The sequence below is a fragment of the Bombus pyrosoma genome, linkage group LG10, assembly GCF_014825855.1.
Source record: "Bombus pyrosoma isolate SC7728 linkage group LG10, ASM1482585v1, whole genome shotgun sequence".
Classification (NCBI taxonomy): Eukaryota; Metazoa; Arthropoda; class Insecta; order Hymenoptera; family Apidae; genus Bombus; species Bombus pyrosoma.
Window position 1 is genome coordinate 8,087,497 of NC_057779.1, and position 25,567 is coordinate 8,113,063.

The 25,567-nt window shown below is 34.4% G+C and overlaps 2 protein-coding genes across 20 annotated transcripts in view; one reads left to right on the forward strand and one right to left on the reverse strand.

Annotated features, from left to right (window-relative positions):
* LOC122571726 (arfGAP with SH3 domain, ANK repeat and PH domain-containing protein) overlaps positions 1-10,720 on the forward strand; it is a 52,464-nt gene extending 41,744 nt beyond the window's left edge. For 9 of the 18 annotated variants that reach the window (XM_043735796.1, XM_043735793.1, XM_043735794.1 and 6 more), the window contains 10 exons: positions 95-322; positions 410-632; positions 725-905; positions 1,219-1,494; positions 1,584-1,703; positions 1,778-2,000; positions 2,211-2,543; positions 2,610-2,776; positions 4,005-4,073; positions 6,882-10,720. In XM_043735796.1, coding sequence (XP_043591731.1) covers positions 95-322; positions 410-632; positions 725-905; positions 1,219-1,494; positions 1,584-1,703; positions 1,778-2,000; positions 2,211-2,543; positions 2,610-2,776; positions 4,005-4,073; positions 6,882-7,097 — 2,036 coding nt within the window. In that variant the 3' untranslated portion in view covers positions 7,098-10,720. Of the gene's footprint in view, positions 1-94; positions 323-409; positions 633-724; positions 906-1,218; positions 1,495-1,583; positions 1,704-1,777; positions 2,001-2,210; positions 2,544-2,609; positions 2,777-4,004; positions 4,074-5,853; positions 6,607-6,881 lie in introns of those variants that run through there. The other 9 variants (XM_043735798.1, XM_043735787.1, XM_043735789.1 and 6 more) reach the window with 6 other exon arrangements.
* Positions 4,011-25,490, reverse strand: LOC122571731 (protein Smaug homolog 1). 2 transcript variants are annotated; one of them, XR_006318203.1, is made up of 12 exons: positions 25,267-25,490; positions 23,312-23,648; positions 22,916-23,234; positions 22,587-22,831; positions 22,392-22,502; positions 21,951-22,322; positions 21,687-21,846; positions 21,318-21,570; positions 21,081-21,237; positions 6,597-6,782; positions 4,324-4,762; positions 4,011-4,151 (listed from the first exon to the last, which is right to left on the reverse strand). XR_006318203.1 is itself a non-coding variant. In XM_043735816.1 (9 exons), the coding sequence occupies exons 2-9, from the start codon at positions 23,523-23,525 to the stop codon at positions 21,070-21,072; spliced, it is 1,842 nt and encodes a 613-aa protein (XP_043591751.1). In that variant the 5' UTR covers positions 23,526-23,648; positions 25,267-25,476; the 3' UTR covers positions 13,710-21,069. The 2 variants fall into 2 exon arrangements, 1 of the variants encoding a protein (XP_043591751.1); XM_043735816.1 differs by lacking the exons at positions 4,011-4,151; positions 4,324-4,762; positions 6,597-6,782 and having other exon boundaries at positions 13,710-21,237; positions 25,267-25,476.
* Positions 25,491-25,567: the final 77 nt, after the last annotated feature.

Genomic DNA, 25,567 nt, shown 5'->3' on the forward strand with positions numbered 1-25,567 from the left:
CAGATATTGTCACACGAATAATTCAAAATATAACGAAATATATTTGTACTTATACTTGATTGATATATCTCTGCTTGACGTTCGTTCGTTGCAGACAACAGGACGTATCACTTTCAAGCGGAAGACGAACCAGACCAGAGAGCGTGGATGTCCGTTTTGGTAAACTGCAAAGAACGTGCCCTGCTTCGAGCATTCGACGCCAGCGGCAAGGCAGAGGCTGGCACAGGAAATCCAAGTTTAGTTGAACTTCAACAGGCTGTAATACGATGTGTCATGAGGTTACCTGGAAACGATCAATGCTGCGACTGTTCATCGCAAAATGGTAAATTTTGTATATAGTATCCATGAACACGATTCAGTGATAATCTGTGAAAATATAAAACTAACGGGGTCCTTGTTTGTTCGATAGATGCTACATGGCTCTCTACAAATTTTGGCATAATCGTATGCATAGAATGTAGTGGAATTCACCGGGACTTAGGAGTGCACATATCCAGAATACAGTCCTTAACGTTAGACAACGTTGGCACTGCTCAGTTACTTCTTGCACGGCACATGACCAATCAGGCGTTTAACGAAGTGATGGAAGCTACATTGCATCATAATCACAAGCCAACACCAACTTCAACGATGTACGTGCGAGCCAGATTTATTTGAATTTATATCAGTATGAATTTTCATATAGTTTCTCTGTGATTAAACGTGTTTCATTCGTGTGATTTAGGGAAGAAAGATACGAATTTATAAGAGCCAAGTATGTGGATAAGAGATACGTGATGAACACTTGCGCAGATGAACGAGATCTCCTTTCTGATTTGGAACACGCCGTTAATAATCGCGATCTGCAACAGCTTCTACAAGTCTATGCTGAAAATGTGGATTTAGCAGCACCCTTGCCTACCTCGGTACGATTCTTTTAATCGAATTAATGAAAAATAAAAGATGCGATATAGAACGCTAATTATCTCAAGTAAAAATATTCTGCGCGAAAACGTAGAATGTCAAAAAAAGATAGAACGGAATTTATTTATATTTATTTACATAAAAAAATGAGCTCATATTAAAAATTTATCAAGCCTCGAATACGACGATACAATTGCATTAAAATGAATAAATCTGTCATTCAAAAATCTCTCATAAAAACTTGTTCCAATCAATGTTAATAATTTCAAAAATTATAACTTGTCAGGACTTATATTGTACGTTGTTTTTCTGTAGGATCTGGGCGAGACGGCTTTACATTTAGCGATCCTACGCGAAATGGGGAACAGTTTGCATATTATAGATTTCCTGGTGCAGAATATGTCGACGGGTGGCATAGATAGGACTACGATCGACGGAGAAACAGCGTTACATCTCTGTGCACGACACGACAGAGCAGAGGCAATGAAGCTGTTACTACGGTCAGGCGCTGATCCAACACACCGAAATAAACAGGATAAAACCCCGCTTGACATTGCTCAGGAAATGGGACACCACACATGTAAAGAACTGGTAACGCATCAAACAATTGCCATCTAATTTGTATAACAATATCGTACGTATGTACACACAATAACAGTTAACTGTTTCATTGTCCTCAGTTGAGTCATGCTCTACAAAGACAGAAAACATTGTTTGATAATGTTAACATCGATTGGAATCTTTCACACGACGAAGGATCTACTGATTTTTCTGACGATGAAACGATAATAGAAGACAGGGTATGTTTAAAGAATAATAAGGCTAGAAGTTATTGAAATCATATGTTTTAACAATTCATGCGCGTTTATTTTAGAATGGCTGTTTAACACCTGAAAAGAAGTCTCGCAGTCGGCCGCCTTCTTATGTAGGCGGTGGTGGTAGTGGTGGTGGTACCGGATCGGGAGATTCACCAGTGACTTTACGTAGTCGAAGTAGCACTTGCGACAGCCTGCAAAGCGGTTCTTCCCCAAGTTCCTCGACAAATAGACAACAAATGCCTCCGCCACCACCACCTCAATCGAGGAAACCTGTTGTTGGTATGATATCGCATTAAATTAATATTGAATTAGCATTGAATACCGTGCAGATATTGTTGGTTCAGAGAGTCGAGCCAAACAGAATCGATCGTGTGATATTTGCCGTGGTTTCGCGCCGTTCTCTTCTATTTTAATCTATTTCATAGTAGTATATTGTATATTTACACTTTCACCTGCAAATTGTGGATTAAAATCTTATTGCTTTTTCAGTACCTGCTCCCATGGCTCCGGATATATCGGTCAATATTCATGGATCACTGAAGAAGCGTGTAGCGCCGCCACCACCACCGGCCGGAAGTACAGGTGGTATACCTTCCTCTCATTACGGTACACTACCTTCGTCCGCGTCTTTAGCAGCGTCAACGCATAGCCGTACAACGAGCGAACCGATCTTAGCTGGGCATTCTTTACATACTCTACCACATGCGTTAAATACATTAAACAGTCAGCATCATAAAAGATCGCCCAGTGGAGATTCTTCAACGGGACACGGTGCGTTTGAAAATTCACGCAAACTCCTCTACGAACTGCCGTCTAGTTCGGGTAAATTTGGAACCTTCCCATCCAATCTGTTCCCCAAGTTTATTCGGTTTTCTCTGTTATCGTTAGGTACGGACAAAGTAAACAGCTCGACGCTCCAGAGGCCGAGGAATCCTCCACCTCCAGCCCCATCCGGTATCAATTCGTCGAGATTGAGCAACGGACGTAGCAGCGAATCGTTAAGCTCTATGTGTTCGGATCATGGTTTGGGTAATCCCATTCCGCCTCCACGTAAGGTAAGTTCACATCTTAGATTTAGCTTTATAAAGATTTAAAGTGACTCACGGAAGTATTCGAACATTTCTAGAAATGTTTTATGTATACAGAAGATTTTGAAATCTCTGTAACGGGACACGATTGTCGTGATTATATTGGCATAATTTGAAATAGATAAGGAAATCTATATATAAGAAGTTATAAGGTATTTATTGGAAGCATATTCATAAAAATATTCTATAATATGTAATCGGATACTTTTGCGAGTGACTGTATGTACGAAAATAGAGAAAATAGGAAAATAGGATAGCGGGAATTTTTTAAAAAAAAAAAAACTATAAAAATATTGAATTAAGGAAATCGAGGAATAACTTTTTTTTTTATTATTTTTGACTATGTATTGCGAGTCCATTGAAATATTATTTCACGCTAAGGCGAATAATGTTTTATTTGTATTTTATTTGGCGCATATCAGACATCGATGCTGGTAGATATCTAATATATCCTTTTAAGGCCATGTGTATGTACATACATCCGTTTATACGTGAAAATCGTTCATGTTAATATTAACGTATCATGCTAACTATCGAGATATTAACACAATGTTATTCCTATCACCGCCCTATGTAGTACTTAACCAGATAGCTTCTCCTCGATTCTTGTTTTTAAGAACTTTTGGTACTCTGCATATCATACTAACTACACGTGTACACCCGTGATTTAATATTCTTATTTATATACATATTATGTCTATCTCTCATTCACGAATCAAATATTCATTACACCTCACCAATGTTGAACCTTTGCAAAGTGATTCACGTTTGTTCCTATTTTTGCATAAATCATAAATCATTAATTCATGTCATTTCAAAAAATAACCAGAATAAAATATTTCAAAGTCTAATATAATAAATACTAATCTTATCAAGAAATTTTGCAATATTTAACGACGCCATATAAAATTGTAGTATATCATTAATGAATCAATAAATACTAGTCAAAGAACTGAAAATTTTATTAACCAATGTCTATCCTTACAAGGGAAGTTAACAAATGACAATTAGCATAACAAGTAAATCTTTCTTATCAAAGTGTTATTTGGAGATTAAAAAGGCAAACAAGATATTTTCCACGGAAAAAATCGAGACACATGCCCTTTTTCTTTTCAAAATATCAAATTGGTGATTAGACACTGCATGTATCTCAAAGACGTGCTTTATGGTTTGTTATTAACCATTGTTGGTACAGCGAAGGGACCGGGCCAGGCTAGAGAGCTACGCTGAGGAGCCTTCATCTTTGCTCCCAAATCTGAATCTGGTAAACATCAGCCATCCCACATTACTGCCTGCTACACTTGAAATGTTTCTTGTCAATCGTATGCAATGCTGTAAAAGACTAATGCAAAAATTAAAACATCAGGACAGCAAAAAAAGCTCAATTATAGAAATGGAAAGTTAGCAAATGTCACTTGCTATCATTATCATTTATTTCTTTGTATATCTCGTTTATTAGTTTATTATTATTATTTGCTCAGTTATATTTACATACTTACATATATATTACGTACCTTGGTAATATTGCATATATATTTCAAAAATAATACAATTCAAACTAGCTTTTCAGGAAAAGCGATTTTAATTGAAATAAAAAAAAAAAATGATAACGCGAAAGCATTATTGGATGTTCCTTTCAAGTGTAGTAACACTTTGCATGATCAGTCGTGCTATCCGTAACCATCGTTCTTTCATGTCAATGCATTTGGTATTATCTCTTCTACAAACATGATCTCGCTAATTTTTGTTCAATCTGATTCATCATAATTTTGTATCGTGATCGTACTTACATAGTTTTGACAGTCCTGTTCGATTTCCGGTCGAGTTATTTCATTTCCTGGACTTCTGCTATATTTACGAGTCTAATCATTTCTGGCAATAAAATGTTTTGTGTGATTAGGACACCTGATCGTTAACATGATTCTGCCACCAAACATCCATGCTTTCCCGATCCTAATTGTGAATGTAACATTTACGTTAATTGAAACTCCTGGGACTGTGTGTGCTTTAGAACTTAATTTGCGCATGAAATTGTCCCGAATTTGTGTTTGATAATAGCACTTGAACGCACTGAACCCGTTAAGTTATTCTAACGTAATATTACCCTCGTAAGCTTGCAAAGTGGACGAAATTAGCGGCAAGGTTAATGGCCACGATCTTACATAGTACAGAAGCCATGCCATAATCATCTACCACTTTGTTACTAACAATCATATTAATAGCTTAAATTTGACAATTGTAAATTATTTGTAACAGGCATGAAATTTATGTGTATTATTGGAAATTCTAGTTCACTAAAGATAAAACATTTGGCAAACAGCAATAAGCAAACTATAGAGAGATTAGATTTAAGAATATCATATTTCATATTCGAAAGAATGTAAATATTGTATAATTATTTTTTATTTACATCATGTAATTAGAAATTTGTATAATAATTATTTCTAGCAAAGAAACATAATTAAGAGGTGCATTAGTTATACTTATATAATTAGATAGTACTTAAATTATATTATAATTTTATTATAAAAGAGCTGTATTATCTTTATAAATTTACAGACAGACATATCACAACACATTGCGTACAGCTAAGAAATGTGCTGCTTTTCTATTTTGTTTTATTAAATGCTATTTGCTTGCTACATTTCAGATAATTGAATCTGAACATAATACAGCTTATATTTTGCAACAGACATTCCTGCAAAGGAATCGTGAAATGTACTTGCTAAGTGCCTGCGAAAATTTAAGATAGTTTCAGTCCATTGTAATGCAGCTTCAGTATGTTGCAATGAAAGCATTTTGCATGTCAAAATGCAAACCGAAGAGCAGAGGAATTATTGATCAGTAAAAGTAGATTGTGAAAAGTTGGCTTCATATAGTTTATAGTTCATTTTATGTTATCATTTCAATCTCATTATTCCTCCATTTCTGAACGAATAGTTTTTATTTAAATCAATTTGTGAACAATCATATCTAAAAAAAATGTTTAATCTACTGCTAATATGTTTTATTTAAATGTATCAATAAAAAAATTATTTTTGTAGGTATGAATATTCATATTTAACATTGTTTGTTAAAATGAAACAAGCAAACATGAAGGAGCACATATTTTAATAACGCCATATTAACAATGTATACTATTTATGAAAATATTTGTTATAAAATCTTGAGCTGATTAAGTACTGTAAGAATAAGGTATGCGAATATTGGTTTGTAAAAAATCTGACTGTATTCATGTGATATGAACAATTGATGTATAGATACTCGTTAATTTGCAAAAAGAAATATTACAAGGTATCATATTTTTCTTATTAGAATCACGAGTGCTTTTCACCTTTTAAGGATATTAGTTACATTTGTATGAATATTAAAAGTATTTCTTACCTGTACAAGATATATTCTTCCATTCTCCAATAACATTTATTAATACAATTTATTGTTATAATTACTATCATCGTGTAAACAATAACTAGCATTTAATTTAACTTCTGAAAATATGATCATCAATGAAAGAAAATTAATAACATTTATTCTAAAATTTTGTTTAATTATCGAGTATCTACAGAAACAAACGTCTTAATCTTTATCTCTGTCTATAAAAATAAAAATAATCCTTTTACGAAAGCAAATAATTGGAACACTGTACGCAATGTGTTGGTCTCCTACCACAGATTCTTCAAAGTCTAGTTTCTTCCATGCATGATATCCATTACAATGTAAAAAAAAAAACGAAAAAAAAAAACACTAAATCAATTAGGAAATAAAGAAAAAATAAAAGTTTACTTACTTATGCACGATCTGCATAGAGTCTTGTCAAAAAGCTATCCTCTTTCTCTTTCTTCCACTTCTAGAATTTCCAATTTATAATTATCCTTGCGATCCAAGGAAGCATTCTTCGCACTGTTCTCGATCTTGACTCGCGATCTCGATGCTCGTGAGTTCGTTAAAGAGTGCTTGCTTCGTCCATGGAAGACTAAAAAAGAAAGAATAATGCACAAAAATGGACATATGTTCATGTCTCTTTCGTCTATACAGTTAACCATTCGATGGCTAACCATGGTCTTCCTTTTAGCCAACTTCGTCGACCCTAAGCGGTCTGCGACGCTGTCGAGCCTTGTACGACTGCGAAGCGGACAACGAGGACGAATTATCGTTCCGTGAAGGCGAGGTGATCATCGTGACGAATGAGCAAACTGACGACGACAACTGGATGGAAGGTGCCCTCGAAAGAGCGCCTGAAAGGAGGGGAATGTTCCCGATCAGTTTCGTGCACATGCTGCAAGATTAACATTCGGTAAGCCTGAACTCGTTGGCAAGTGTCTCCAGTACTGCCAGCTCCGTGAGCGTTGCTAGTCTCGGCAGAAGATCTTGGTTGAGAAAACCAAAGGATTGAAGATGAAGGATCGGGCGTTTGTCTGGCGATTGTTTAAAAATCGTCGATTTCACGATGTCCATTCTTTTGGCACTTCTTCTCTATGTTTCTACAACACACTTGTAGGCCTCGAACTTTTGTACACGAAGTTATTATCGTTCGAACTAAACACGCGAGTGTAGAAAGTGCTTCGGAAATAGGTAGCTTTAGTGCGGTATTCTAACCTCCTTAAGAATAAACCTAACCCTAAAAATGAAAGATCACTCGAATATAGATCTAGGAACTCTTCCTTTCTGGAATATAAATGATTTCCGTCTACAACAATACACGCATCGCACCGACGTTTTCAGAGACATGCAAAAATTCCAGGTGTATTCTGAATTTTCTCATGCGCAGAAATGATGCAGATTTTTAGTATTATCACGCTATCAATAGTATTACTATCTTTCTCCCCATTTCTGAAGCACCACGTATACTATGAACTCGTTCGATCTGTTGTTCGACCCGAACAAGATTCGATATCCTAACCGCGTTTCGACTTGAGCAAACATACATGATCGAGTGTGTACTTTTGTCACAAATAGTAATTCGCTCAAACGTAGAAACGTGCTTAGGAAGGTAAATCATAGCCAGGCTGTATACTAATGTGGAACGAATCAAATTAATTCACTGTATCGCTTGGTTCCACTGGGATAAGTTGACTCAGTTGGACATGTCGGACCTGTTTGTAGTTCAGTTTTTGGAGGTTACATGGAATTTGAAATAGTTTCTTAGCTTGTAGATGACAATCAGCTTGAAATTACTCCGTAGACACATATTGATTTTCTGAAATGGAGATTTTGACATTTGAATAATGTAGAAAACAGGAAAATAAACGAAGGAACTTTTTTAAAGATGCTTGTCTACGTCTGAGAGGAGGGGTAGAGTTTGACGATTCTTATGGAAAGAAATGTCGTTTAATTAGGAGAAGAGCAATTTGAAAATGATGGGGTTTGTCTTCGAGAGTGATTTAGAAACATCACAGAGAGTAGCTGCTATAGCCTGAACAAAATCAATTGGCTTTTTCAAAGTCATCGAGAGAAACCCCCGCCATTTAGCTGTTACGCAAATTGACTCAGGAAAAGTAATCTGCAGATGTCCATTCAATTTTAATCATATTGTATTTAAAAACAGCAGAAGCGCGTGGTGAAGCTGCAAAGAAGGTATAAAACGGTATAAGAATTATTTAAAGGAATTATTTTATAAAGTGATGAAATGCAACAAATAAAACAAAAGCTTGAACAAAATTGAAGCTATAAAGAAAGTTGGTATAGTGAAAGTTTATGCTAGTAGTATAGTTAACTTAAGGTGTTTAATGTAATTACGGTAAGGATGATATATTGGAATAAAATTATAATTGGTATGTATAGAAGAAGAAAAGTATATTAGAGTTGTATTTTTTTTAATAATCTTATTGCAATTGGGTTAAAAAAGATTTTAGAAATCCAATTGACATTGTTCAGACTATTAGCCTCGATACTTCATGTGCTGTATCAAAACGTGCCTACTCGAGTCGGATATTCAAGCGTGAAGGAAACGTGTCTTTGACGATTCTACAATTCTAGAAATGCAAAGAATTTCGATAAAGTAAATGCATTCAGTGCCAGAAGAACGAGAACATAACATGACTATTGATTGTTTCGAGCAAGACGTCGAAATCGAAGACTGGATCGATTCGCGGTTCTGAAGACCGACGGTAAACAAACAGAAAATGTGATATAAGATATATTTCAGTATAAATTATTAGTATTACGAATCGGATTTAGCGAACAAAAAAAAAAAAAAAAAAAATTCGGTACACTAATAAAATGGCGCTGTCGTGCGTGTTAATCAAGGCAGAGCGCTGCGATCGGCAAGTCCATCGTAAATTACATTAATTCGTTCGTAACTGATTAGAACTAAGCGGATTATCTTGCTGTTAATTATTATCGATTGTATTATGTAAAACCAGCAGGTATATTCGATCGAAGTAAAAAGTAGATTGCGGATGTTTATGCAATTTTCTATCTTTATGGAGATTTTTGATATTTATGCAGCCCTCACAAACGAAAGTGTTGTAAAATGGGAAATCACGGAAAATAAACATTCCTCGTCATCCCCCTCCCTCTAATCTCTTCTCATCTGCATTCTGGAATCTTAAATTTCCCAAAAACGAGTAAACGTCCGCAGTCTGATGTCACGTTCGGTAAATGTGCACAATTTCGTCTATGCAGAGTCAAACGTAAAAAACGAAAAAAAAAATAAATGTATGCGTGCGTGCGTGCGTGCATGTGTAGTATGCGTGCAATCATAAGCAGAACAAAAGCAGAAGGGAAAATACAGAGTTTGATCTGTTACCTGTTGCATGTCTTAAATATCTGGCGCACATTTCTACTCTGTACTGCCAATGCTGAGTATTCTCTATTATACAGTCGCGTTTCAGGCGAGCGAAACGAAAAGGAAAATCATATAAAAAATTTCTGCGTGAAATAGACGCAACGAGTGGCGTCGATCGTTATAAAAGATATAATATAAACTTAGGACGTCAGAAAGAAAAAGAAAAAAAAAAGAGAGAGGCGTTCATCTCCATAAGAAAAGAAACGATGTGACATTAAAATATTGCATGACACCGATAGTATTATTAGCGTATTCGACTCTTAAGAATCACGTGGTTACGAGCGTATGTACATTTTTGTAATGCCATATTATTTGTTAGTAAATATATATATATATAATTATATATATATATACGTATATATATATTGTGAAATAGAATTATGAAATTAGAGATTTATTAGTCATTAAGTATATATAGTATAAATATATATATATATATATAATGAGATGAAAAGGAGGAGCATAAAGGAAAGGACAGAGTAATGAAGACAAGCATGTGCTGCGATTTAATCGAGATTTATGCGCCAGAAGCGAATTGAAATTTTTATTTGTTACATATTTTTGCTTGAAACACTCTGAGACACATACGAGACCAAAGAAAACATTTTCTCGCGAGCGAGAGGGGAACCGTTGACGCTGTCTAGCTCAATCTTGCGTAAAAGTGGACTGTAATTTTCTTTCTTTTTTTTTTTCTTTTTTTCTAAACAAGTGTAAATTTTTACTATCCACTTTACTTCCGACACTGAACCGTGTGCTCGCCTTTTATTTTGTTTCTCTCTCTCTCTCTCTCTCTCTCCCTCTCTTTTTGTATTTAAAATGTTTAACCGGGAAACGTCACCAAATAAATATATATAATTATACACGTATGTTATGTGAATGATGTGCTATTTATGGATTCTGTGCTCGTATCGGTTCAAACGAAAAGGAACCACGAAGAAGCCGCAAAGCGTGAAATCAACGATCGATAAGGGACTGTGGTCCGTTGCCTAGTCGAAATCGGGATATTATTTATGTTTCTTTCTTTCTTTTCCTCCTTCGATACCGAGACTTTTGCTTTGTATTGAAATTCAAATTAGAATGTATTTGTGGTCGTCGTAAATATATATTTACAATTATTTCACGAATCGAAGATATACAATGTTAACAATATATAATAAAACAAAATATAATTTTAAATAGCGGAATGGCAATGACATTATTTTTTATGAAGTATTCTCAAATTTATATTGTTTCTAATATTACTTTTTTGATTGATATTCGCTTGTATAAAAATGTGAAATTAATAACTCAGTATAATCTATCAGTTTTTATATAAATTCTTTTACGAAAGAATTTAGAAATTAATCAAAACAAAATATATATAATAATAATAATAATAATAATAATAATAATAATAATAATAAGGTAAAAAATAAGGTTAATCTAAAAGGATGAATAAATTATTTGGAAATTCACCTGAAAAATAAAAAAAATTAAGTTATTTCAAACATGTTATCTTTGCTATTATAAACTACAAAGTAGAGTACTCGGAATGATATTATTTTCTATATATAATTATATGCTAGGCTCGCAACGTTTTACTGTTTCACTTGATCAAAACGGACGAAAGTTTTATATGTATGTATAAACAGCTCCTGTTAAGTAGCTAAACAATACGTCGTTAATTAATAAACTTAATTAATGCGCTGTTTATGTGAGAGTATTACGAGAATGACGATCAACGTGTTTCCAATAAACCCATGAAACTTTATCTTGTAAAAAATGGCATCGCTTCTTCACTTAGTCTTTTTCCAAACACTGTATGTGATAAACAATAAATGTTTATAACAAATACAAACAATAGGTCATCGCTTAGGAGTTATTCAGCGGATAATTCAAAGTGATACTTGTTAAACGAAAATGAAAAATTTCGTCACTATCTTGCGTTTGCATCGATGATACTTTCAGAAAATATACGCTCTCGATGAGAGTAGCAAACAGAAGATCTTTTGAAAAACAGGGTTAGACACAACAAGTTTCAAGTCATGTCGCTGTGTAATGCCAATCTATAATAAAAGAATAAAAGTAAAAGAAGCGAAGAGAACAATCTAATCTACAGACTGCAGATTTTTATGCAATCTTTTGAGAATACCATTAAAGAAATAGAAACTTGTTACAATATTAGTAAGAAAGTAGAAAATTGTTTTACGTACCTACCAAGTGTTATGTAGAAAGCACTGCATGCCGTTCATAAGTATTTGGACACTTGATATAACCCAATCAAGACATTGATGCATATTTTTATTATATTTTCAACATTATGATACAAGAATCCTGTACTTCTTCCTGTAACTGAGATCAAACGTTTTGCTAAATTGAAACTAACACAAGAAACATGCCTACATCAATTGAAGTCCATATTTATCTCTGATAAATAGCTGACGCTACATAAAGTCTGTATGAACCTTTAAATGTAGTTGTAAACGCATGTTCAACTCATTCTAAAATCTCAACACTGATTATATGGATATACTGAAGTAGCAATACGTAAGTCATGTAAGTTAGGTGTTTCCATAGGAACAATTTTCATCCAATTCCAATTTCTAATATTTCTTAACTATTGTTTTGAACAACATCCACTAACTGTTATGTGTATCTTTGTGCAATTCTGCACCTTTAAATTTCCACCATAAATGCATAAGAATCTGCAGTCTACTAATCCGTTTAGCATTAAGCTGCCTTTAAACTATGTTTACAACATCCTCGCAATTTTTGAAGCGTCTAAACGAGACACAATTTGTTCACATATGCTGACAAAATGCTGAGGATCATGCCGTTGGTCGATGTACATATGTGTATAGAGCAAGTGAGCGATCGAGGAATGAAAGAGTCGATGTTTATATTATTTAAGCATACGATAAATGATAACGTAACGTCTTAAGCATGTATTATATGGATATATTTAATGAAACGCGTCGATGGATGACTCCTGTTCCTTGCATAAAACTTCTGCTGTAAATTGTACATCATGATTAATGTTAAGAGCAAGATGTTTATTTAAGATAAAATCATGTAGTTTCTCCATACGTGTTGTTTAACATATTCAAATATGTTATGGATGACAGGACTTAAGTACTTTCTCTCTGAAAAAGATACGTCTTTTTTTTTCATTTCAATGCGTTTCTCATCTTCCCTCAAAATAATCTTTAAAAGAACTATCAGAAACTTACTTAGTGGGAAAATAATTTTCTATATAAAAGAAATTATACTTCTAAATAAAGTGTCACATTTATCATGTATTATACATGCTATAACATGTTCTCAAACAAAGATTCTTGTAGAATAAATGTGTTCACAAACTAACAAAGATTACTTGTAAAATAATTCAAAGATATATGCAGCAAGTATTTGTTCATTTTTCACATCTAATAAATCAAACATTTATTATATTCGCTACTAAGAACTGCACGAACAAAATAACTTACTAACTTACTATTTCATTATAATAGTCATAAAATTTCTAGCGTAACGAAACTGTATTGGTCCAGTCTTCGAGAACAAAAGAAGTCAATATAACATCAATGCAGATTCTCAATGAAGAACAGGAGTCACAAGCGTACCACCTTGTCCTCTGAACTTATTATACTTTATGCATTTAAAGAATCGTTAAGTAGGCTATAAGTATTTATTACTATTTCGTAGTTACTTGTACTAGGTACGAAAAACGCACGTTAACACGTAATTATATTGAAAGAAGATTTGACGATATAAAGTGTTTTACAGAGAGAACGAATCTTTTAAGACGAGGCGATTATAAAAGGCGTGAAATAAATTTCTCGTATATTTGGTAATTTAAACAAACAGATGCAATCTGAAAACGACGCGCTGTTATATTATTAAGTCTACCTACGTGTATGTACCTAATAATGCCCGTGCTATTGAAAAAAGTTTATGAAATCTTGTTTAGGTACGGCCTTCGACGATATCGAAGCAGGTCTAAATATCGATATTATATGACGGTAATGTACTAACGTTTACTGTATCCTTCGTGACTAAAGCGCAGCAGGATTGTCTTTTGGACAGTTCAAAAACTTTGAAATGTATCAGAAATAAATATCATTTAGAGAACTATCATAACGCTACTTCTTCTTTATTCAACAATATAACCCATCGATGGCCAAATCTCGCTTCAGATCAGTTTACACTCTACAATTCCAAGAATTTGCTCAACGGACGCCATCTCAATTTTGGTTGATCGAGTCGTTGAATTGGTCAGAAACAAAAATTCCGGTACTTTATTTCGCTACCAGAAGGAATTAGAATTTTTATTTCTCACGTAGTACAACAGATTCTTATAATTAATAGAACGAAATAAAATTTATACCACGACTATTCGATAACAGAAAAGGAACTATTTAATAAATTTCAAATTACAGCATACAAACCTCGAATGATAAAATCATTATTGCGGATGATACCACGTGAGTTACATTCTAAAAGATAAAAAATGCCATCTTGTACACTTACAACAAACGATCAATCCACCATTATCGCACCAAACGACTAACAACGTTTCGTTTGCCACATTAATACGTTACCACAGATTATGACAATTGCAGACCTTACAGTGACTCACATTAATATTTTTGGACATCTCAAGGATTTTGAGAATTATTTAGCTTATTATTTCTTATTTAGAAAAACTACAGTAACAACTACTTGTAGTTGTTTTAATATATTTAAAAAAACAGTTGACTAGTTGATTATTAGAAACAGATATATAGGAAAATATTAATGCCACATTAACGTCACTGTACATATAAAGAGAAGAACACAACCATCAAGTTGTTTGCGTATGAAAAATTTTTTATTGAAAAATGTTCTTTCACGCTACAACGTCAGTATACCTTCGTCTATTTAACGTTATAACAGTACAAAAATTGCATTTTTACAAGTTATCCAGCTTACGTGACTAAAATATCCCAGTTAGCAATCCGATAATTCAAAAGCTACGTCTCTTAATAATTAACAGAAGGCGCCGTGTATAGCAGAGGCATTCTTTGGCCAAAACGCAACATACCAGTCTCAAATGGATTTCATCCACCTTCGATAAATCAATCGGATCGATAAATTCATCTCTACAATGTGCATCTATCTCGTCAAATACCGACGAAAACTCTGTCTCTCCTATTTAATACCTGAATAGAATCGGCGTTTGCTTTACGGTTCGCTGAATTTGCTACTCGAAATTTCATCCGGGTCGATACGTCGTCTCGCCACGCACATACGCGCGTCTTGGAAACAGGAGAATCAAAGAGAAAACAACAACGAGAAAAGAAAGGAAACAAAAAGAAAAAAAAGTAAGAGAAGTGTTGCGTACCATTCGAACCGTAATGCACAAACGACCGAATCGAACGCAATCGACAAGATACAAAAAGCTAAACACACTCGAAGTGCTTCGTACATGAACTTGTTAAAGTTGAAACATGTAAAATAGTCGCGTTCGCCGGCCAAAGCACACCTAAAAAAAGAGCAGAAGCCCTTCCAACACGAGGAGGCGTTACATTTTCACGCGTGACTACATACAGATCGTCTTTCTATTCTTTCAGCTGCTCCTGTTTCGCATAAACGCGTTTCTAAAGCGCATCTTCCGTTTTTGCCTAGCTTGTTTCTCTCGTCGAAGCAAATGTCAGTCGATGGTTGTTTATTTTGCTACCTGGGTTATCGTCAATGACGCTTTATTTCGGCCGGAAACTTGCTCTTCTTCGCTTCTTTTTTTTTTTTTGTTCCTTTCTTTAATATATACGCTGTTAGCGAAAATTAATTTTCTTCCATTGTTTACGTCCTTCGAGACGGTGAGTTCTTCGGCTACATGTTCTCGCTTTTTTTTGTCCTCTCGATCTCATCGAGATACACACTACGCGTATGCTCTAAGTATGTAGACTACGGATATTTATGCAAATTTATATTTTCATATCAATATAATCAGAAGAACGGAACATAGGTTAGAAAATCGTTCCAACTATGAAATATTGTAATATATTGTACCATGCGCATTTTGTGTATTTTCGCACCTTTACATTTCCTGTAGATGCATAAAAATCCGCAGTTGAGTTCTAAGTAGTCGATCACCTGAAACGCAAGCATCCGGCCAAAGAGTATATCCTGTGCTATATAGCGTTTTAATAACTCATTTGTCCCCGCGCCGGTACAAGAGATCATATCTCTGAAGCGGATTAAAAGCAAATGCAACGAATGGATAAGCATAGCGACTGATCGTCGAGTGTCAAACGTCTGCATCTATAATGTGACGGCCGCCATCTTTGGCCGCCATCTTTGCACAATTCTAGCTCGTATAAATATCGGAGAATTCGAAGCTTTCACAAATTGATTTCTTACCGATCGAAATTACCAAAGCATTTTCCGCGTGTATAGAGCATCCTTTTAGAAGAATTCTTTGATAGCGTTACAGCCAACTTTCTCAGAAAGTTCATGAAATACTGACAAAGCTGGCTAGCTCTGTGAAAGATCTAAAAAAAATATAAGTATTTGAGTCTTAGATGAGAGCAACATAGCGTGTAAAGTTAAGATGGACGTTTGGAATGATGAAATTAATGCATCAAAATCTTCCAAAGGCGCATGCGACGTTCTACATGTTGCTATGGGAACCGAACCAAATTTGAGATACGCGGTTCAACGGTTTCGACCTTATGATCTATCAATTCCCGAAATGTTTACTCCAAATTCTATTTAGATGTCTTTTAGCTCTTAATTTAACTGGGATATCCAATCTACGACGTTCTATATGACTAGAGAGCCCTTCTTAAGTAAAATGTTTCACCCAACATCTTTTTTCTTTTCCATCTTTTAAAAGGTGCAAATATTCGAAGCGACCCGTGTCTTTTAAAACAAGTTATATATACAGCCTATTATGATATAATTACTAAATATTTTCGAATCGATATTATTTAACGAAGAAAGATAAAGGACGGCGCAGGGAAATAAACGTAAAAATCGTAGATAATAGTTCTTAAACGACGAGGGCAGTACAGTTGGTTACGTGTTCGTTGTTGAATTTGATTTTAGACATGTCGTTGAAACGTACATGTTCTACTCTACGAATATATAAAAAAATATAGAAGAAAGATAAAAATAAAAAAATTTTCTTTTTCTTTTCAAATATAATTTAAATTTTATACGATGCGGAGGTAAAGTATTCACACATCATATTTTTCCAATCGACTTATACCGATAACGAAATCTAGTAACGCCAGGAAATCGTCCTTTCAAAAAGGCACTGCACCCGAAAGTCTCTAGAATTTCAATGGTGAGAATATAAATTTAACATCGTCTTATCCATTCGATGCCATCGAATCGCAGTAAGCTGTGCTTCTGCCGAAAGCCACCGCACCAGTTATCCCTCACGACTATATGAGGCAAAATTTATGGAATATTGTCCACGACCAAACAGCGGACTCGATATATAACGACAGCGTAAGTACTCTAAGTGCAACGTTCCCTTCGTATCTCGTTTATGCGCGTGATGTACACAATAACTGCTTTGCCTCGTATCAAGATTGGCTTCAATGCAGACGATTTTGTTCGCGATCGTGGCGCCAATGCGATTCGACAGGTTTAAATGTTTAATGATTAGATTGCGAACGTTTATCCATTTACGAGAAATTTAAGTGTATGAAAACGTAGAGAATGTATACTATAATATGTATATATATATATATGAATGTACAAAATATCTATAGCGAAGTATGTGATATTTAAAAAGTAGAACAAATTTCAACGTAAGTCCTGTATTCAGTCGTATTCGTAAAAATCTGCTTAACGTTCGCAATCTACTAATAATCTAATTCACGCGACCACGTGACCTTAATATGGGAATATACACGGTACAAAACTGTGGAATCGCATAGCGTCACTTTTGCAAGAAATATCGCGTGGCTCGTTAGCATCGAAACCTTGGCAAACAACAATTTTCTAAACAAAGACAGGGCGTCGACAAACGTATAGGATTTCGTATTCCTCGTTCTCTTCTCGTTCGTTTGTGATCGTTTCAGCGGTCGTCGATCTTTGGCAGAATCACGCTTCCGTTACATTTCTCTATCTCTTCTTCTCTTTCTTTTTTTTTTCCTTTTTTTTATTAACTTTTTCTCATAAACACATCATGCATGTTCGCTCGATGCGAATAATATCTCTTTGCGTTTCTTAGCTAGTTCAGGTCCTGCCCTTTTTAAAATTGATCGCGTTTATTTAGATACTGCGTTTCAGTATGAAATAATAAATCTTACGTTGAACGAATTTCCTGAAGTCGTTTGGAAGCAGTCTTTCAGCTTTTATTTTTGCATGCGTTAACGCTAAAGTCGTCGTATATATTTTTTTCCTCCACCTGTTTTCTTTTCCCTCTCTAGATCTTTCCTACCATCTTCGTTCTTATCTTCTTTCTTCTTTTTTTTTATCATTTCTTATCTTTTTTTCATTTAAGGATTTTAAATCGCGCGCGCTCGCCCTCGCTTTCACTTTTTATCCTTCGTTCGTTTCTTTTCTTTCTTTTCTTTTTCCTTTCCCCGTTTTGCGCAATTAAATGTACAAATAATATCTATACACATTTAAAACTGGTAGAAATTAGAAATTGTATTCACGTTTGACTAGCTTTTGACCGTCTCTCCCGAAAAATTATTACGTGTCCGTCTTCCTGTCTATATACGAAACATTTCTGGGATTCTAGTCGGATATACGTAATGTCCGTCTGTGTATACGAGCGTTTATGTATGCATGCTATATGTACGTGTATATGTATACGTGAATAGGATGAGCGTATACGTAAAATCGTATATGAAACTCGATTCTTTCGTCAATTTGTTCTTTCTTTTTCCTCACAATTATAGAAAGGGGGAAAGAATGTGGGGCATGAATGATCACCGCGAAGTATCGTATCGATTGATCGTTCCTCTAATCTGTTTCGTGTAGACGATTTCTTTTTTCATTCAAACAGGCTAATTAATTAACCGAGAAATCACCGCGCGCCATTACGTAGATTCATGATCCTAATAAGAGTATAATCATTAGAATAAATCGTTATAACCTAGATATATAGCTAGCAAATTACTCTCTCGTTAACTTGATATATACTCTCACACGCACGCACATACAAACGTATTCTCTTCTTCTCCCGCCCTTTCATCCAATTTTCTCTTTCACTCGATTTTTTGTCTTCATTCTCTCTTTCCTTTCGCGCTTCGTTCTCTAATTCTTAATATTTTGACAGGTTTTTCCTTCCACAGTCTTCCAATTGTTTTTATTCACGCGGCCGTGCAGCTGTTCGAGAATTAAATGAATGTAGAAACGCCCGAAACTCACCATGCGGCTCACGGCGCGTGAATTGTTCAGTCTTTCGTTTATATATTTGTTTTTTTTTTTTGCTTATTTGTTTGCTTGTCTCATATATTGTTTATCGATACGTTATATCAGTTTATCGCTAATACTATTATATTTAGTTATTAAATTTAATCTTTCCCGTATCTTTACATGTTCCTTTTTCTTTCACTTCTGTTCCTCGTTCTTTCATCATAATCATCACCATCCGTTTCATCTTTTTTCTTTCTCGTATCTCCTTCTTCCTCCCTATCCTTGTTGCACGAAAAATATTATGCTACGGTTTTACTCGCGACGTAGAGTTACGATTAAAGTGCTAAGTGCATATTTATAGAGTAGTATGGTGTACGCTTATAATTTAAAGCCACAGATTTCGATGTCGCATCATGAAAGCATAATGCAAGTTTTTCTTTTCAGTTCTAACATTCCTCGACTCGTTTCGCTACATGTGTATATTTAATTATTTAGTCTTATACCCTTCTTAGCGTTCGTTAGCACGAGACATATACCTTTTTAAGGCCTTAAAAAATCCGTTTATTATTAATAATCTCTTCGCCTTCTTCCGCTACTCCCTCTCTCTTTCCTTCAGTACTTCCTATCCTCTTCTATTTATAGTTGTTAACTGCGACTTTAAAAGAAGAGACACGTGGTAACTCTCTCTCGCTTTCTCCCTTATCTTCTTCCTTGCGTAAGAGTATAAAGAATCACGAGATCTGTGCGCAAACTACAAAGTATACACACCGCTGCATGTTATCTTTTTCTATTCTTTTTTCTCCAACAATCGTGATTGCGAAGGCGAATTTAGAACGTGTACATGCGACAGCGCTTCGTCTCTTTCCTTTCTTCCTTTTCTCTCAATGCATGTAACGAAGTAATATTGTGTATTATATCTTTTAAGTATGATTTTCCATTTCCTCTAAGGAGAACTATACAGTAATAATGACGATAGCGGGGAGAGTATAATATGTTATAGTATTAGCAGTACTCATAATAGTAAGAACAGTTGTGAGGGTTACTTGTAGTAGGGTAATGGTAATAGTAATAGCATAGCTGATAGATGATAATAGTAGAAACAGTCGTAACGATAGGAGGGTAAAAATAGCAATAACGTGAAAGCATATTAATAATGGTGTTAGTGGTCACCCGGAGAAATGGTAGTAAACAGTAGCAGTAATAAGAGTTTACATAGTAATAATCGTAGTAATAACTATAATAATGATGCTAATAGTAATAATAATATGATAAGCAGTAAAGACAATGATGAACATAATGAGAATGATGGTGTGGCAAATTAGCTATCGGCCGGAATAATAGTAATAAACGATGACGACAGAAAATAGAGTAATAAGTAGTAGCAATAGCGGCGGTGGCAATAAGAAAGTAGAACGGAGAAATAATTATCGTAGTAATGTTAAAAAGAAGTAAAATCAGTCAGTTCGTTAAAATGAATACATTAGTATATAATGTGTCCTGGCGCTTAAAATCAGACAAATTCCATTTCCCGAAATGGATAACACACGAAAATAATAATATTGCAAACATCGCACAATTAATGTGGTGTACCTTTTTCGTCCCCTTTTTTTTCGTTTTAATATATGTTATACGTTTTTTTATCCGCTTCCCATAAAATTCTATTTCATATGTGTATACATATATATTCTTTATATAATACATTTATATAGATGCAGCAATAAGTCAAGGAAAGAATCTATCTTCCTAATAGCATTTGGCTTGCCAAATTCTGTCAGTTTCAATTAAATAGTATAATTGCATCAGATATAATAAAAAATATTTTTTTTTAGTTTTCTTTCGCGTGTCGTTCTGACATCGCAAAACTGAGTTTTCTTGGTGTAAATGTCTCAAATGTTGGACATTTCATTTGGTAGGGCTATTAAAGCGTGAGAATGCATGCACGTTTATACGTGCCACTTGTCAGCATTTATCATTGCTGTCGGAGTCTCTTTATTCTCGCAAAATGTAAGGGCGTCAGTCTTGCCTTTGACTTTGAAAGAACGAAGCTCGGACACATGTCGTTTTATAATTTTTCTGTTTTTAACAGGACTTACTTACTGTGTAGATCCAGTCAACGAAGAAAACAAAAAATTTATTAGGCCTCACCGAAACCACCGATTGCTTGTTCCGTCATTCTTAAACAAAGAGATTCGAGACGAGAGTTGATTTCTGGCTCCGTTGTTTCGGCTGCGTTGTTGCTACTCGGGCTAAGAAAATGATCCCTCGGTGCACTGTATGTGCGTTGTAACGTTCTTTGTAACTGCTAAAATGTGAATAGAAATTAATTTTTCTCATGAAAAAGCTCGCATCTAAATGTGAAATTAAGCTTAATAAAAAACGTACCTGTAAACTAGATTCTTGTAAACTAGGTCGCTTTTTGGTCGCGTGGACTGGACGTAAAGTATTCTGATTTACGCTTTGGTTCTGATTATTTTGTAAATATGGTGTAGATATACTGTTTCTGTGAGTGCTAACCACAAAAGAATTGTTTTGCGGATGTGTATTATGGATGTGTCCTAAGTTTAAACTTGGTTTTCTATTGTGCTGCTGGGGGTTACAGTACCTTCTATTATTGTAGCCATAATTATGTTGCCATCTGAAATTTTAATTGTACGAATGTTAATTGTGTATCCAGCTATTTATTTCGAACTTTATAATTATCATGATTTCGAAAGACAAATTGTTTCTTTTAGTTATTCCTCTTTCTCTTACTTTGGAGTTGGTCGTGGATTTCCAAGTCTACTGCGCCATTGTTGTACCTTCTCCTTTTGATTTGGAGTAAAGCAATCATGCTGCAATACTTTCTCTAATATGTTAATACAAGCGCATAAAATACCGTCATCCACGCTATCCAGTGCCAACCGGCTACACACTACAAAACAAACAAATACGACGTGTTAGAATATTTTTATTCTTGTTATCTGGTACATATCATATTATCTCGAAACATTACATTAATAATTACGCAATACTCACGTTTTCCAAGGACCTTGGTGAATTGTGCAGGTATATCCTGAAGATCATTTTCTTGGCTGGGTTTCATGGGAGTAGCTAAGATTGTTTTTAATTCATCGATCGTATTAACCAACACTGTCGGACCTTGTAAAAACGAAGCCGATTGTGTATTATCGCGCGTTGGTTGTAATAAGTCTTTCTCTAAATTTAAAAGTGTTGTATAGCGTTGTTGCAATTTTGCGATAGAAAGCGCTAATTTATGTCGGGCCCCTTTCGTTACGCCTTGTTCTGCTAACTGTTCCTCAGTTAACTGAAGCATTTCTTCGTAACTGAGAGTAACAAATAGATAACTATATTTATGAAGGCGTAAAGTTTTAAGCCATGATGGGACATCTGAGAAATAGATAATATGTTACTTTTCTTATCGATGAACTGTAAATTTATGAAATTATATATACGTACCTCTCATACCGCTAGCAAGCGATCGAGCAGATGTTTCATCTAAACGCCCTTCGCTACCGCTACTTGCGCAAGAACTTTGAGGACTCAATGGGCCTAATCCAATAAGATTGCCTGTTTAGAAACCAACAATTATTCAAATAAAATAAAAGTATAATCGAAATACTCTTGTTAACATTAACTTCAAATTAGACTAACTTGTATGATCTCCAGATACGCTGAAGCTTCGTGGCTTATGTTTAGTTGTACAATTTATATTGTTACTGCGATCAACAACTTCTAGATGATGAGATGGAGCAACGGGTGGTGTTAAACTGTTCGATCGTCGTTGACGAGTTACAGGTGGAGGAAATTGCAAATTGAAGGCAGTGCCTGGTTGTGTGCCAAATAAACTTGTCTGTTCACTTTGCTGTTTAGAATTTCGCTGCCACGCATTATCCCATCTAAAATAAAAGTAAATAAAATTAATATAATAAATAAATACATAAATATTATACATAAATATTATACAACTGTTTCTAATTCACCTAATAGTAGTATTAGTGTACTCTTCGAGACTGTGTATTGGTGGTGTACCACTAATACGTTCTTCAAGATGTCGAAGCCACTGAGTCAAAGAACGTCTATCTTGACTAGTTATAGCTGGATGAATCAAACAATAACTTAACAGTTGTTGAGTTTGTTCAGTAAATTGCCCTGTAGTTACACAATGGCTTACTAATTCTGGTATTGCTACTAAGTAACATTGTTTGCACTCTATATTCCCAGGCCTTAATAATGGCAAATGTGTTAGAAGTTGATTTATAGCAATTTCTGTTGATTCTGATAGCAATGAGTTTATAAATGCTACAACAACATTTTTTGGTAAAGATCATTTACATTTGTAGACTCTTAAATTCGTTTATACTAATTAAAAAAATTACCTGGATTATTAGCATTTAGTTCCTGTGTGTCTAATTCAGAAACAGAGTGCAAGGAATGCTGCACGGCTTGTGCAAGAAACCTTGCTTGAACTGCAGGAATGCGACGAAGTAGTGCATATAAAACTACAGTTTGCTCACACTCATTCCATTGTGAGAAAACTCGAGTTAATTCACCAACTTGTTCACAGAATAGAGCACCGGGTGACCACTTCATTTTTAACAGTGCTTTAGCGATAAGGAGCAAATATTAAAAGCTCCAATTCTTTTTGGACTATTCAGATTACGATTCAATTGTGTTCCAATAATATTTAAGCAAAACCAGGTATGTGCCAGCACTCTGTATTGAATATAAAGGATATTTACATTTTTAAGATGTATTCTATGTAAAATAATTTATTAGGAATTTAACCCTAATGTTCCCTCAGAATCTAAATGAGGATTATATTTCAATAAATATTATTAAGATATAAACAGCTATCAAATATTTGGCTTTTACTATTTTTTGCGTATTCTAAGCTTTTCATGAATAAAGTATCCCAAAATTGGAAAAGATATTATTTGATACACAAACAAAGAAGAAGTAAGAAGAACAGCAAAGTTAAATATTTAAAAATAAAATTATACAATATATGAAGAACAATTTAATTCATTTGAAATTTATTGCTAAAATATTGTTCTAATAACAATACAATACATTTTTAATATTAAATTCAATAGGGTAATGTTAATAATGATTTTATGTGAGTATATACATTTATTTGTATGTAATATATAAAAAGATCTTATTATATACATACATGATAGAATTGCATGGTTAACTAAAATACATCTTTAAAAACTATCTTTATATTAACTGTATTATAATACTCAAATAGCAAGAGTTGCAGATTTCAATTATTCGAAATTTAATTATTAATTTTTATATCTTAAATCACCCATAACTTTATCGTTTAAACCTAGTATCATAAAATTAATATTTAACATAAATTAACATATCAACTTTCTAGAACAGTGAAAGTGTGCAGCAAGTAAAATCGAACACCTAATATTAATTAGTCTTACAAAATTATTATATTAAACCTACTTGTATTTATTTCAAAAATAAAACTTATAACGTACAACGTACCATAAAAAACAATAACAATAATTTATTACAATTAGGTATACTAAATATTCCAAATAATCTTTTCACCAACTATAATACTGTAAACACTATTTTAATTTTCGGAAAAAGAAATATATTAATTCTGTAATATCGAATCGTCGGATTTTTTCGGTTTTTATTAGGCGTATAACGAAGTCTAATATCCAACATAACCTCAAAATATCTGTGTACACTGCATCGACATGTAGGTACATCGATAAGAATTCCACTGAGGTCAAGTTTGTTTACCCCGCGATGCGTGTGTATTTATAGCTTTCCTGTTACGATCCATTCGGCGGTGCAATGGCACCGTGTGCGAGACTTTACATGCCTCTAACACTGATAGATAAGATACGATTCTTTCTACGGACAGAAATAACACAACTTTCCATCAAAGTTTCATCAAAACCTCTAAAACCCTCATATGATAAAACTAAATGTTTCTTAGAAAAATTTCATTTTGTATTTCCGTAGAATTCTTCGAGTCGCTTTCGTCGGTGCCGCTGCTATCTTTGTATGTGTGGGATAGTAGAGGGGAAAGGACAGAGAACGAACAGAGAAAAACAAGAGAATAAAAAATAATTCGTTTATGTATTAATATTAATCGACTTTCACAGTAAAATGTATATGTAGTAGAATTATCGAAATTGTCGCGAAATAGGTGAAAGGGATATTCTATAAATGTAACAAATATATTGCTACTGTGCGACTAGCACTCGGCCATTGAGCCGAACAGCAAACAACAAATTGTATGCTGAAATCGGTCAAAGCGCTTATGCTATATAATATAGCTACATATTGATATAATTACCGTATGCAAGGCTGTAGGTGGCTGTTCCACAAGTTCGTTGTGCCCCTTGCAAAATAACAACAATACACAATTATAGCATTTTAGACAACGTCGAGTTAAAGGAAACATGTATCCACCATGCGGTATGGTGGGCTTACGTGACCACACTGGTTCGTCGTCGCAACTCGTTGCAGAACTTCACCTCTGCTATTGGACCACGCTCGAATGATAACAACCAATCGCGTTATAGCTTGGGGCGCGGTTCATTTGTGTCTCAAATGTACGTCGATTTTGTTTGGCTTTTTAGTATGCGTTCAAAATT